This window comes from Ixodes scapularis, unplaced genomic scaffold (assembly GCF_016920785.2).
Source record: "Ixodes scapularis isolate PalLabHiFi unplaced genomic scaffold, ASM1692078v2 PGA_scaffold1__304_contigs__length_218370807, whole genome shotgun sequence".
Lineage (NCBI taxonomy): Eukaryota > Metazoa > Arthropoda > Arachnida > Ixodida > Ixodidae > Ixodes > Ixodes scapularis.
The window spans coordinates 77990110-78005450 of NW_024609846.1; the positions used below are offsets into that span (position 1 = coordinate 77990110).

The 15341-nt window shown below is 47.3% G+C and overlaps 1 protein-coding gene across 1 annotated transcript in view; it reads left to right on the top strand.

Annotated features, from left to right (window-relative positions):
• Positions 1 to 15341, top strand: part of LOC8030859 (cytochrome P450 2C8) — a 62145-nt gene that overhangs the window by 17613 nt on the left and 29191 nt on the right. Inside the window, exon 2 of the mRNA XM_042290240.1 lies at positions 14584 to 14804. Coding sequence (XP_042146174.1) covers positions 14584 to 14804 — 221 coding nt within the window. The remainder of the gene's footprint in view (positions 1 to 14583; positions 14805 to 15341) is intronic.

Sequence of the window (15341 nt, forward strand, 5' to 3'; positions counted from 1 at the left end):
TTTCGCGGCCACCGGACGAGTCCCCCTTTCGAAGGCGGGAAAAGACGAGGCGAAACCTCCTCGCCTGTCAGCAGTGATCCAATCCGAGCGGTGGGACGGAAAGATGTCCCCCCGTGAGAGACGCTTATTGTCAAGAGGTCCAACGAGTCAAGAGGTCCAATGGCCACGTGACAGCCGAGTCAAGAGGTCCAACGAGTCAAAAGGTCCGATTCCAGTCAAGAGGTCCAACGCGTCAAGAGGTCCAACGAGTCAAAAGGTCCAATTTGTGTCAAGAGGTCCAACGCGTCAAGAGGTCCAACGCGTCAAGAGGTCCATCAAACCTTATTTTTATCTTCTCTGTTTATAATGATATTGCTAATAATGGGGGGACTGCTTGTGACGGTTGCTGACTGTTTGACCTATTTGAATCATTTTGGAGAATACAAGTACTACATAGCCAATGGAGACAAATAGACAGATACTATTTGCCACAATGTATATGTATTTTAGTGTTAAATAATGGATAGTGCCTGGCGACATATTTTGGACTTGTAGAACTTCATATCTGTGTTCCAGTCTCTCTGTTCTAGGACTTATTTATGCCATTTCTACGGAAGTGTTTCTCAAATTCCCGAGATTTAAAATACAAATGTACCTCAGCCCCCCCATCTCGCATTTAGCCTTCCCCTTCATGTATTTCAGTATTTGTAAACGCAAATACTTCCTTGGGTAAATTTGTCCAGTCCCGGGCTCTCGTATGTTCGATTAAAAATATGATGCACTACTATTTTATGCTTTAGTTTTTATTCACTGAGTTCACCGATTCACTAAGAAGGTAAATAACACAATATGGGAAAAAGCTCAAATATTACTAAAGGGCGTCTTTAAACGAGCCCAAATTATGACACTTGGCGTCCAATAGAGTGTGGCAAATGAATGCGAGCATTATCTCCTTGAATAGTTATGACCAGTGCAAGCTCTAGCGGGTTAATTTGGGCCGTTGGCTTACTTAAAGGCATACCTCGGCAAACCTCACTCATGAGGGCCCTCACTCACCCTCACTCACCCTCATCTTCACAGGTGAGGTGAGGGTGAGTGAGTTTCTGAACCAGGAAAATTCATGAGTGTGAGGGTGAGTGAGGGCCGTGAGGGCTGTGAGGGCGGTGAGGGCCGTGAGGGCCGTGAAGGCCGTGAGGGCGGTGAGGGCCGTGAGGGCGGTGAGGGCCGTGACGGCCGTGAGGGCGGTGAGGGCCGTGAGGGCCATGAGGGCCATGAGGGCCATGAGCGCGTGAGTGGTGTGAGGGCGGTGAGTGCGTGAGGGGTGTGAGGGCCATGAGTGGCGTGAGGGCAGTGAGTGACATGAGAGGCGTGAGGGCCGTGAGGGCGGTGAGTGCATGAGGTGGTGTGAGGGCCGTGAGGGCGGTGAGTGCGTGAGGCCCCCTTCAGATCGAGCACCTTTCTCAGCAATTTTGGTGTTAATGGCGGGTTGTTCTCTAGCTTTCCCTAGATCGACACGAACTGCTGAGAGCGGGTCCTGCTCGAAATAAGCAAGCAACTCGGAGCGATTCGAATACGTTTGGAGCGGCTGCATCTAATCAGGGACAGAAAATTTTCACGTGATACCTCGTGCCGGTGATGATGACACCGAAAGACTTGGTTCTCGTTTGAAATCGATCGTTTTTTGGAAATAAACTGTTTCAGAAAGATGCATTAGTATTCTTAACGGGATTTAAATGCATAGAAACACGTTTATAACGCGTAATTGTGTCTAAATAGTGCAAGAAAGATAAAATTTTATGATGACGATGGCAAATTGCAGCAATTGGCTGCTGCGTGTGATTGCGGGCGGCGCATGTTGCTGGTGTTGCGACGTAAAGTTTGTGGCCGAAATTGCCCCATCTGAAGCTAGCCTGAGTGGCGTGAGGGCCATGAGTGCGTGAGTGGCGTGAGGGCGGTGAGTGGCGTGAGGGCCTTGAGGGCGGTGAGGGCCGTGAGGGCGGCGAGGGCCGTGAGGGCGGCGAGGGCGGTGAGGGCCGTGAGGGCCGTGAGTGGCGTGAGGGCTATGAGTGCGTGAGGGCCGTGAGGGCCATGAGGGCGGTGAGGGCCGTGAGGACGGTGAGGGCTATGAGTGCGTGAGGGCCGTGAGGGCGGTGAGGGCGGTGAGGGCCGTGAGGGCGGTGAGGGCCGTGAGGGCGGTGAGTGGTGTGAGGGCGGTGAGTGGCGTGAGGGCCATGAGTGAGTGAGGGGCGTGAGGGCCGTGAGGGCGGTGAGGGGCGTGAGGGCCATGAGGGCGGTGAGGGGCGTGAGGGCCGTGAGGGCGGCGAGTGCGTGAGGGCCGTGAGGTTCAGTGAGGGTGAGTGAAGGGCTGAAGGTGAGTGTGACTGTGAGGGTGAGGGTGAGTGAGGTGTTGAACGTAAGTGTAGATGTGAGGGTGAGGGTGAGTGAGGTGCTGAACGTGAGTGTAGCTGTGAGGGTGAGGGTGAGTGAGGGCTTAGGTGAGTGTGGCTGTGAGGGTGAGGGTGAGTGAGGGCGACCTAAAATGCCGACCTCTGCTTAAAGGCAGGGAGCAGCCACAAATACTTATTCTAGCGATATGTAACTCCTTTACTGCTCTTTATTTTTGAGAATGCTGTGAAATAAACCATGAAACTGAACGTTTTATGAATAAGCATTCTTGACACGAATTACCTAACACTTGTTTGTAGCTATCAATTACTTTTAGTTGAAATTACGTGATGTGTTAGTCGGTTGGAATTGTAAGATGGTGGGTTACTTGTTCAATCATTTTTAGAAAATTGGGTCATAGGGATTGAAGCCGATTGAAGAACTGCTCTTGTCGGAAAGCAGGTCGATCTCTGAAGCCGATAGACCTCTACTGTGTCCAGTGCTAGGCCATGGCGAATGGAAAAATGACTAACTTTACATGCCATGCTGCGCCAGGGCAAACTGTCTCTTCAAGTCTTTGAAGACCAAGCACTTCAAAATATCAAGGAAGCTATTTTGACGAGACGTGAACAAATTTAAACAATTATTACAACTTTTAAAAATGATGTCACAGAAATAAAAAAAAGAAAGAAAAGAACTATGTTCAGTTATCCTGACGGTCAAACGCCGTAATAGTGCTTTAGTGTGATGGTAGACGTCGAAATAGCAAATGACTATGGACATATCTTTTGTATGTGACGAAAGATGTGTTCAAAATAGTTTTACAATTATTTCGAACCCGGATGTCGAAATAGTCACTTCCAAAAAAAAAAAAAAAAAGAAAAAAAAAAGCATTTCAAGTCTCCATATTCGCGGGGGAGAGCAACACGGGAGAAGCAAATTTATGACTTTGTGGTCAGAGGTAGAAGAGAAAAGGCACGCAGGTCCCCAACAAACGAATGTTGCTATAAGCTTGACACAGTTTATATCAACAATGAATTCTGGTGTTTACAAATCCAGTGCCCAGCATGCGAACACCGCAGCCCAGCGTGCGCGTATCTGTCGCTTCAGAAACCAAGCAAATCACGGGTCATACACACGAACACTGATTACATCACCGGCCAGAAGCGATGTATCAAAGCCGTGTTCGTGAGATCCCCCCTGCCATGTGGAAGTCTGCACAGCTCAACGTTTTGCTCTTTTTTCGACATTTTCTTCACCGGCTTTATTGGTAGCATCTCTGTTGTCTGCTTTTTTAATGCGTCAGCATTACCTGGCTCAGTCAGCCAAAAAGCCGTCGGAAAAATCCGTCGTCAAAATCCGTGACTTCTCCAACACAATCCAGCATAATAAAAAAAAAAAAAAAAAAAAAACTCTGGGAATATTGGACCTCTTGACACATCGAGGCACGAGTCAAGAGATCCAATATGGGTCAAGAGGTCCAACGCGTCAAAAGGTCCAACGAGTCAAGAGATCCACGGCGAGTCAAGAGGTCCAACGCGTCAGGAAATCCAACGAGTCAAGAGGTCCAATATCGGACCCCTTGACTCGTTGGACCTTTTGACGCGTTGGACTTCTTGACTCGGAATCGTGAGAGAGTGAAGGGGGGGCGGGGGGGGGGGGGGGGGGGGTCCTCCAAGAAAGGCACTCTCCGCTTCAGGAACAAGTCGGAGCTCAGGGCGGAGGAGGCCGAGCGTTCTGACCCGCGGCCGTTATCACAGCCATCGGGGTTGTATGAGGGGGAGGGGGGGGGGGAAGGGGGGAGGAGGCCCCAGCAGAATGAAATATTTTGGAGGGGGGGGGGGAGGAGGGAGGCCCCGGCCCGTGCCCCCCCCCCCCCCCCCCCCCCGCCCTTTATATGTGGCTGATATGTATATAGGGGATTTTTTTTAACTTAAGATATTTGTTTAGAAAAAGCCGTGAAAGTTACACCAAAGCGGTCTGTGCAGGTGATTTATACGGCGAGAAGGACATAGCATAGGGGTCTAGTCGTAACGATCAGTCGGCTTATTAATTAAGATTCGTTAACTAACTTTTTAATTAATGAAAATAGACATATGGTTCCAATTAGAAATTTGCTCAGCGTCATCAAAAACCACTGATTCAACCATTTTCAGAAGGACATAACGCAGAGGCAGTATATTACGGCGTTCTGTAAAAACGCTCAATTTGGACGCGTTTCTAGGTTTCGATTTCTTATCGAAGTGCAGCTCTGCGCCCGGAGTCCTGCTCCCTAGTGGCTGAGAAGCGCAACACATGTGCGCCCAACTTCCCTCATGCTGCGAGATGCCGCCTCGCCTCTCTCGTATTTTTAAAACCGTAGAGGCGCACAACGCCGTTAAGGTTGCTGTATTTTGGTCAAATGAGCACATATTTCACACGATTGCGGCTCAAATATAAAACCAAAATATTACATTTCTAGTTTTTTTTTTTTCTTGTAATCGACTATTATATCTATAAGAGTTTAAAAAATAAAAATATACAAAAAGGGGCCTTTTGAGAAAATCCATTTCCAACTTTCAACATATGTTACTTCTCACAAGGTTTACGTGAAGGTGGCGGAACGGCTAGACGATAAATCATAATGATATTATTACATCTATAATGGGCTTGCTTTCGGCTTTCTATAGAGTTAAAGAGCAACAATTAACCTTAAGTACAGTCAAAGTAAGGACCTGTCAGGGTTGACCAAAAATCGACCTGAACGACGAGTTTGACATTTTTTTAGAAAAAAACTAAAATATCTTAAACTATTTGAAATTTGAATACATCAAGATATATTTATAGTACCTATTAAATGAGGGGAAAAAGTTAAAATGATGTAGAAAAAAACAGTAGCGACATGAGATTGTGTCAAACACGCGACCTGCGACGGCAGGCAAAGATACTATAGTCCGTTGCAACCTAAGAACGAAGGGCGAGGGTAAGACGGGCCGGGGAGGAGGAAGCAGACGGAACGCTAAAGAGAGAAGGAGGTTCCTTCCCCTCTTCTCCAGCGTTCCGTCTGCTTCTCCCTCCTTCGTTCCGCCCTTCGTTCTTAGGTTGCAACGGACTATAGTTTTTGCCACTGCGGCTTCTACGCTTCGTAACTCGAGAACCAAAAATCTGGGCAACATGCGGTTTGTGCCCTCCTTCATTTCAGAAATGCCCCCAAAACATATTTTTTCATCAAAATTAAAAATTAGATCTTTTTAGCCTGCCTGATTTGAGATGAAACCACCCGCATAGCTATTCAGTTTTTTTTTTATCAAAGAATCGCGTTTTATTTCGCCGAGTCATCCTAAGGCTGGAAAGATGGTAAGGCACTACAGGGTGTTTTCAGATAAGTTCGGCCGACCACGTCCGGTGCCCGCTTGTAATTCAGACAAAAAAGAAAGTTTTGACTCAATGTTAATCAAAACAAAACCGAAAACTATTTTCTCAAAAAAAAAAAAAAAAAAAAAAGTTGTCTTTGAGGCCAAAGAAAAAAAAAATGAAGCTCGCAATGCGAAGTGCTTTCTGAAACGCGAAGTTGGCCCTTCGAGCACCTCTCCCAAAAGAATTGTTGCAACTACGGACCTAGAGATACTTACGGACAAACTACGTATAAGAAGGATTGACTGTAAGTCTTTATTGTCAAGTATCAACGTTGTTAATTTACAGAGAAAAATCGTAAACACGGCACACTGCGCAAAACTACTTTCATTTGATTTTTTTTTCTTCGCATCTGTAAATTCCAGAAGTTTCAAACTTTGCCATTGTGTTGTCTTGTATCTTGTTGATATTGGCGCTAAATACTGTTTTCCTGCGTAGGCGACTAATGTTATAAGAAACACTCTAATGGAGCGATTATAATAACTACGACTTACTTTGAAAATCAATTAAAAAGAATAATGCCGTCTTCGACTTTTCTAGCTCTCCGACATTAAAGGGCACTGACACATCAAAACCATGTTTTATTTTATTATCCGAAACGATTGAAAATGATGCCGGGACATTACCCTCAAAATTCGAAACTTGGGAATTCAGTATTTCTGAATTCAAAAAACAATTTCCAAATGCCGAATTTGAAGTTCCCGCGCGATCCGCGCCAGTGCAGTGAGTCAAATTTGCGGTCTCCTGCGACTCGACTTTCTTTCGGACCTCCGCTCCACGCTGTGAAGCAAAGCGCCGTTGTTACCGCGACCCGAAGCGGTGAGCAGGAGGGATAGAAGGGTGCCGGCGCGGGGAAAAAACGGTTTCTTCTCCGACTCGCCGATAATCTTCTGTTCGAGCACCGCCAAGTTTTCCGAGGGAGGATACAAATCCAGGAAGCGACATCACATCGAAATTTGATTTTTGGTATATCAAAAAGAAAGGCCGTAGTGCGTTCGCAATCGCGGTCAAAAAACATGTTTTACGATTGCCGTTATTAAATGTTATAGAAATGTCGCCTACAAAGCTTCTAAATTTCCTGATTTTTGACGTCACCGATCAAAAGAAGCAACGAGGTGAGCGCAGGAGATATAAACACCAAAAATAAGAAGGCGCGCGCGCACGAAAAAATTTTGTTTTTCGCGATGCGTTTTTTTTTTTTTTTTTGCGTGTCTATGATTACAACTTGCATCGTTTGAGACAATAAAAAAGAATACGACCTTTGGGGTGTCAGTGACCCTTTAAGGCCGATGATAGGTACTTACAGAACTTGCAAAATCATGTTGCATTATTTTGGCGTCTTTGCAGTATTAAAGCTAAAAATATGACCAAATTGAGGCTGTCCCAGTACCGTGAATGCGGCGTGATGACCTGTAGATGACAAATTCATTATTTTTACCATGTGTAAAAATGCCCGAGGGTGTCAGAAAGAAAAATATAATTCACGACACAGAAGCGGACGGTGGTTTTAAAGTCAGAATTCTTAGTGCGTTTTTGTATAAGAGTCGCAGAAAATGCGCGCGGTCCGGAGCGATCGAGAGGAACTGTCATGTCACATGCTTCGCAGGGCCTGTTTGCAATAGCCGGCGTGTAGGATCTCTGTGTAAGCCACGTAAAGGAAGCGACCGGAGCGGCTTCGTGTATTCTCACTCGGTGGCAAGAAAGTCTAATTTGAGCACCGACTGGGGAAATGTGCCCGCGGATCACAGCGTGTCGCGAAGCAATCAAGGTTCGATGATATCTCTGCTTCGCAAACCCAAATCTAAATAACTAGGTACGCGTCAACTGTCTGTCACTTCAACAACGGCCATACGCTCGACAATATATGTGGCGACAACCACTGTCATCTCATTGTTGTCATAGGCACATCTACTCGGGTCAATGGGTTCGTATAGCTACGATTCTGGCAATTGATATGCTCAGAAGAGTTAAAGCATCACTGCACGGAGGAGTCAGTGAAAATAATCTAGATAACGAGTCTTTTAACGTCTTCATACCGCGTAAGGTTTAGTCCAAACAAAATGTGATTACATCACTTCATGAATTAAAGGCAGATCCACATACGCAGAGCAGCCCCGTGCCTATGGCGTTGAATTAGAGCTGTGCTGTACTGCACGTGCTGTCAAAGCGAACATTCGTAAGCAACTTATAATGGAGTCAAGTTGGTCAGAATATAGTGAACGGAGACTTCGCCGTGCTATGTGCCTACCTCCTTTTCAGTCCGCACCCGGTTCGCACCCGTTCCCTTGGGTATAAATTTTGGACGAAAAAAAAATTACGAGTTTCTTCTTAGATAGTCCGTACCTTATGCGTATTCCGGACCTGCTGCCTAGTAAACAAGTAAAACATTCTCACGCACATCACACTTTGACGTACTCCTGCTTTATCACCACAAAAAAAAAAGTTCGTATTATGCACAAGCCATCTTTAACATATTAAGTCATTTTCAAAATCCGTCACGTCTCGTCGTAAGGAACGATTCAGAAGAAAAATATCCGTTAATAGTTTGCACCTGTGAATAGTCCACGCCGCGTAAAATAACATTTATACAAGCATAGTTCGGTGACTATTGGCGACTCCCATCACGCGTTTTCTGGAACGTACTTTCACGGCTTCGTCCTTCGACCTCCAGGCGCTGTGAATTTTGCTCCAGAAGGATTACGTGCGAACTTACCAACCCAGCTTTCTGCCCTTACCACTAAGCGCCGTTGATCTCGCTGGGCTCGCCAATAGTCTGGGAAATACTCCGTTACACCATAGGTGCGAGGGCAGCCAGAATAACGTGTGCGGGTCCCCTGCTTCGATCGTTGCTGTCGTGCACGCGGGTTTGCGTAGTTCACGCCTTGTTCAATAGACCCCTGGATGGATGGATGTTAATGGCTATACCTTTGTAGCAGGCGGTGGCTTGCGCCACCTAGCCTACTTTACCCTTTTGAAAGACTGCATTCTGTTGGCAGCTTTGGGATCCCAGTACAATGGCGGACTAAACGCAGCGTCACGGCACACTTTATGTGTCTGGTTGTATACTAAGGGGAAAACAAACCCACAAAAAAAAAGTAATGAGCGCAGTGACGTTGCACTTTCAAAGCTGTTTGATTGGCTCGTCGGCTCCTAGCGTTGACCGCGTTCCAACGTTCCTCATCTTATGGAATGACTCGCACGTTCCACGATGTTAGTTGTTTCGCCACGCCGTTGTTGCGGGAGTTGCAACTTTATAATAATCGGAACGTGGGGGTTGTAACTTTATAATACTCGGCACGCGACTTTCGGAAGGGGTCTGTACTACGCTTTTGTGTTTCTAGTGTTCGCTCGCTTCACCCTCACTTACTGTGACATAGATTACAGTGAAACAGTGGAAGCGAATTACACCGGAATGACCGAGGTTCAAAATGCATCAGTTCTCCTTTTGCAGAACCTCATTGATCAGCGATAAGCTGGCATGCGCCCGGCTTCAGTAATTAGCCCAGTGATCCACAACGTCGGTGTTGGTTATAGAAAACAAAAAGAAGTAAAAAAGAAAGAAACATCGATTACGACCACAATCCCTGTGACACAAATTCGATCTACCCGCAATAATGTTGCTTTGCTGTGTTCCCGGTGCAGGCACGACGGTCACCGTTCCGGATAATTAATATGACTCGTAGTGTTTGCAGCTGTGAGGCAGGTGCAACTAAAAGCAAATGAAAAAAAATAAATAAAAGAAAACCTCATTGCCGACACGTTTTCTGACGTATGCTGTGCATTCCCCTGCACTTTCTATGTCGCCAGTAAGCATGCCCGAGGTCGGGAGAGGGATACATCCTGCCACCACGGAGCTACAGCTGAACGTTCGCTAACTCAGTGCGCGTGTCGTAGTGAACCGGTGCACCACGACAACGATGGAAGAACAGCTAGGTTTCCTGAGCTACAGTTCCACGGTGAGTTTTAATGTACAGGGTGCGGCCGTAAAAACTTTCACATTTGGCACGCCTAGCAAAAAGAGAATTTCAAATGTATTTACCTGAAATTGGGCACGCGAACGTCGTTTATTCCAATGTTTTTTGCCTATCTTTTTCCGACGTCAACTCGGGAGTAGCGAATTATTAGAAAGATAACAAAAATGACAGACGTGCATTTCCTATGCCCTATACCCGCCCGTTCGCCGTCTGCCATCTGGTTTGCGAGGCCACTGCCATTTGGCGCACTGAACGGAAATACGCGGGAAACGCCGTACGAAAGGCCGGCGCCGGGCAAGATAATCGCGATAAAAAGTGATTTTAACAAAATATATGAACGATTATGCCATTTTACTTGAAATTTAGAAGCTGGCGGACGCCCTCGTTTAATAAAAATATATTCTAATGCAGACGAACGTGTGTAAGTTCCTTTGCCGTCTGCTTATCTGTTGACCGGTCCGGTCCCTGTGAAAGCTCAACTTTAGAATCAAGAGTGCCGCTGCTGAGGCACCTTGATTGCTCCTATTTATTGTTTTTGTTGCACTATCTGCTGCAGTTATTATCGAAATATGTTTCGCGCCGCCCTGCGAGACCGCAATACTCGGCCAATGAGTGTGTCCAGGCAGTGAAGTGGTAGGTGGAGCGGAACTTGGTGGGCCACAGCACAACGAAGATTTCGCACTGCATTTCATAAACACCCGCCTTCACGCCCGAAAATTTTGACTTGGGAGGATCGTTTTGCGAGCGGAGAAGACTTTAAAAAGAAGAATCCAGTCAGTAAACGTGAGAGCCTGCTGAAAAATGAGGAGCTCATTGAAGCGGTGCTTGCTGTTTTCAAGAGTTACCCACAATTGTTAACAAGACGAGCAGCCAGGTGGTTTGGAATTTCGGAAAAAAGCGTACGACGGATTCTTCGGAAAAATAATTTGCGCTCGTACAAGATACAAGCTGTCGAAGCGTACGACGTTTAGAATTTGGCAAGGCGGTGTTGTTGCTAATTAAGAGCAACCCGGGGTACCTGCAATTTCTTTTATTTAGTGATGAAGCAAACTTTCACCTTGATGGACGTATGAACCGCCAGAACAGCAGGATATGGGCTCGCGATAACCCTCATGCCGTGAATGAATGGCATCTCCATTGATTGAAGGTGACAGTGTGTATTGGGATTTGACGTGAAGGCATAGTGGGCAACTTTTTTTCCAATGGCACTTTTAACGCAGATGTCTACTTCGGACATGCTGGAAACGGAAATGCTCCCTGAGCTTGAAAGGTAGCACATCACAAAAGAAAACTGTATATTCATGCAGCATGGGGCGGCTCCCCATTGCGCACAGAGTGTGAAGGTATGGCTCAATAACACGTTTTCTCGGCGGTGGATGGGTCGGGGTTCAGATTATATGGACTGGCCTGCACGATCCCCCGACTAAAATATGTACGACTTTTTTGTATGGGGATTTATTACAGGACTTGTCTACAAAAAGAGGATTCCCAGCATGGAAAAGCTGAAAGAAAAAATTGAGGGCATGTTCTTCGAGATCGACGATGGGGTGCGCGAAAGGGTTTTCCTGGCGTACGAAGCTCGACTTCGGCTTTGTGTCTGTGAACGGCGGGCACATGGAATCGGCCGAACTCTAGTCGCTTAAAGGGCCGCTGCAGCATAAACATTATTTCAAATCGCCGGGACAGAAGAGGCGTGTCAGAAGATGTATTTTTCGAGAATAAACAATTGAATGAACGCACAACTTCCACTTCCTGACGAAATTTAAACTATTAGTTTCCCTCTTACTTTTGTCTCTCGTGCTGCTTGCGGCACGCGGAGAGCAAAGTAGAGGCTGCTGATAGAGGTACTATTGGGAAACTAGCAAAACGACGACTATCTCTCTCATATACAAGCCATTTTATCACCGGCCCGCCGAAATGACTCTAGCGCCGTAATAATTGGTCCAATTTATGTGATTTCTTTTCTTTTTTTTAAATATGTTTTGCGACATGTGTGTTAATAATACCCAAGCTGTATGAAAAAAACTATTACTTTATGAGTTACAGCGGCCTTGCAAAGGTCAGAATGAAATGATAACTAACTTGTCTGCAATGATAGAAGCAGCACTTGCCATTCCAGGCTCTTAATAAATGAGGTCGTCACATCATGGTGTCTTCTTGCTTGCATGACGATCTGTCAAAACTTGACTTGAAACGGGTAATTTCAACAATCGTTCATATATTTCGTTAAAATCACTTTTGATCGCGATTATCTCGCCCGACGCGAACCTTTCGTGCGGCGCTTCCCGCGTTTTTGAGTTCAGTGCGCCACCTGGGAGCGGCGTCGCGAATCAGATTGCAGACGGCGAACGGGCGGGTACAGCCCATAGGAAATGCACGTCTGCCATTTTTGTTATATTTCTAATAATTCGGTACTCCCAAGTTGACATCTGAAGAAAATAGGCAAAAGGCTTTGGAATAAAAGACGTTCGTGTTCCCAATTTGAGGTGTGTACGTTTGAAATTCTATTTTTGCTAGGAGTGCCATATGCGAAAGTTTTACGGCCGCACACTGTAGTACGCCCGAGGGAAACGTTTTCCGTACACGAGTACTAGGGAGTTTTAGGGAACCGTCTTTGCACATTCGAAGAGCGGACGGGCAACCGGGAAGTACATTACTGTACTTCCCGGTTGCCCGTCCTCGAGATCCTCCAGTCCGGGTTCACCAACCTTGGTTGGCGCCCGTCGTTCAAAGCTCGCAGTCGAACTCCATGTCCAGGCCCGCGGATCGTCCTTCCCACGCCAGCTCTGCGGCTAGCTGTTCCGGGCTATCATAACCCGAGTCCCGCTGCGGAACCACTGCGGGATCGTCTTGGCCAAGGCCGGTATGGCCAGGGCCCGCCGTACCTACCGTTTCTGGTCCGAACCTCGCTGGTGGACCTTTCCTGGTATGGCCGTGGGCCATACCACGGCCAGACCGGCTGCATCGTTCCTGTCCGGCCCCGGCCTCGCGCAGCACGCTCTGTTCGGCGCCAGCTCATAGACTCCTTGGCCGGCCGCTTCTCACTAGCCCTACGCCTCGTCGTCTTCCACACTCGCCTCCCGCGCTTCACTATTTCTTTGGCTTTCTCTTCTGCTTCCTCTATTTCGCTGCCTCTTTTTGGCCTCGTTACGGGGTCAGTGCTAGCGTTTGCCAAAAAGGGATGTGTGCGGCGTTACCCTAGTGTCATGCTCAATGCTTCCCTAAGAATCCACCAATTGATCTTGCTGTAATGTTTTCCCCCTTTTTCGTACCCTGCCTGCAGAGTACGTCGACGAACTTAGATACGGCCATCGATATCACCCGTGGAAAAAACAACACATCCATACCACTCGTGGAAGGAACCGCATCCATATCCACCCGTCGAAGGAACCGCATCCATATCACCCGCGAAGGGAACCGCATCCCTCGGTTTAACTACACACACACATCCCAGCCCACGCATCACTGCAACGGAGACCCAGGGCGAAGAACCCCCTGCGACGGCAGAGCGGCAACTGAGCACACCCATATTCCACCGCGCAACACCAAGATAACAAGGCCGTAGTGCTGAATGAAAAAGCAAATTGGGTTATGGGGATATTTATACAGCGTGTAGTTGGTCAGCCATATAAAGTTGCGACGAGTCCCTCGCTGTAGATGTGCAATTTATGTGCAGAATGAGATAGCGCTATAAGAGAAGGCCAACGCTGGGTACAGATTGGACACGATGATTGCGTCAACGCTTGCCACAAACTTGACTCGAGGCCGAGCGCTGACGCAGCACTCGTCTCGAATCTGTGTCCAGCGTTGGTTTTCTCCGCTGACGCTCTCTCATTCAGCACTACGGCTTTGTCATCTAGGAGGTGTTTCGCGGTGCCTCCTCCTCTCCGGCTCCGCGCCAGCTGTACGCGTGCCTTTGACAAAAACGAAAATGCTCGTTTTTACTGAAACCCGGCGGTGTCTGTGAGTTTGTCAGCGCCGGGGAGAAAGGGAGAGGTTGACGCGTGCTGACGTCAGCGCTTCGGACCAATGGGAGCGTCTAACGCGTCACCCTCTCTCCTTCCTTTTCTCCTTCTCCTCGGCCCTGACAAGCGGAAGACACCACCGGGTTTTCGTCAAAACGAGCGTTCTAGCTATAACGTATAAAAAACAGTATCACAAGAAGTACCACAAAAACAGTATCATATCTGGTACTAACCATTCGGCGAAGAACGACGGCAGCCGAAACAGATGAACCGTACGGACATGTTTGCCTGAATGTGATCGCGTAGCCCAGTTCTTTCCCCGCAACCGCAATCATATGAATACCAAAACAATGTCAGTGGGACTTGGATGGGCACGGGGAATGTTTTGTACTGACATAAATCTGTGCATTACGTTTTTTTTTTTTTTTAGTAAGCCTAAACGTTTTGGTTGGGCATTTGGAAAATGTTGCATTAAAGCCACGGCGACACCAAGAACGACGCGTCTGCCTCCTTGCGTCGATTCTCGTCGAGCTTCAGCTTGTCTGCCGCTTGGAACGGCTCGAGGATCTTCCAACGATAATATCATGCGCAGGTCTTCTCTACAATACTCCGTTTCACCTTACGTCCACACGAAGCGGACGCTCAACGCTATCCTAACCAATCCCGCTCTGTGAACGTAGTCGATGATACGCTTTCGGCGCGTCGCTGTGCCACCCTCCAAGGTCACGTGACGCTCCCACGGCCTTGGATTGGCTCCGCTGGCTCGTAGCATCCGTTGCGCCTGGACGTAAGGTGAAACGGAGTATAGGTGGTATTGGGGTCAGCCGGAAATTTCTACTTTTAGAATATTTTCAAATCTCTCCTCTCTGCCTCGGTTCTCTTTGAAGACTGCGGAATATACGGCACTGCTGTACGCGACTGGAGTCACGGCCCTGGCGTCCTTCCTGCTACTTTTCTGGTACCAACACGAAGGCGGCAGACCCAGCAAGGTGAAGCTGCCTCCGGGACCCCGAGGCCTTCCACTATTGGGGAACGTGACGGTGAGCAGCTACGACTTCCACTACCGGAAATGCACCGAGTGGGCCCAGAAGTACGGACCCATTTTCAGGTGAGCGAATTAGTATGTTGAAAGGCAGTTAGCTTATATTGAAGGCCACATTAATCCTAAATATTTGTTATCCCGCGTAGGGTAATTTGCGATTTTCCTTGCGATAAGTTTGGTAATAAGATTAGAGCATCAATACACTCAGTGTTGAGACATAAGGATTACACTTATGTTCAATATTAGCCATAAAATAGGGCTGGACATCGATTTAAAATATTAACTTAATTAATCGCCATCCTTAATGAATTAATTAAGTAATTGGTTTCGTTCATTTCCATGCATATGTTTTTTTTTTAAAAAGCTCAAAATTACATTGTTTTGCGTCTGCTGAATATGTGATAATAGGCGCAATATAGCCACAAATGACAGACAATGAGGCAGGAGAAAACGGAATGAACTAAAGATTTAATGGGGGCGAACTTTTGCCAGTAATGAAAAACAGACACACGTCAAGAAAGCACTAGCGAGCGTCGGCGGTGGCAGCAGCTAGCGACGGCGCGTCGGCGTAACAGCTGGCTATCGCGAGAGAATCGGTTAATG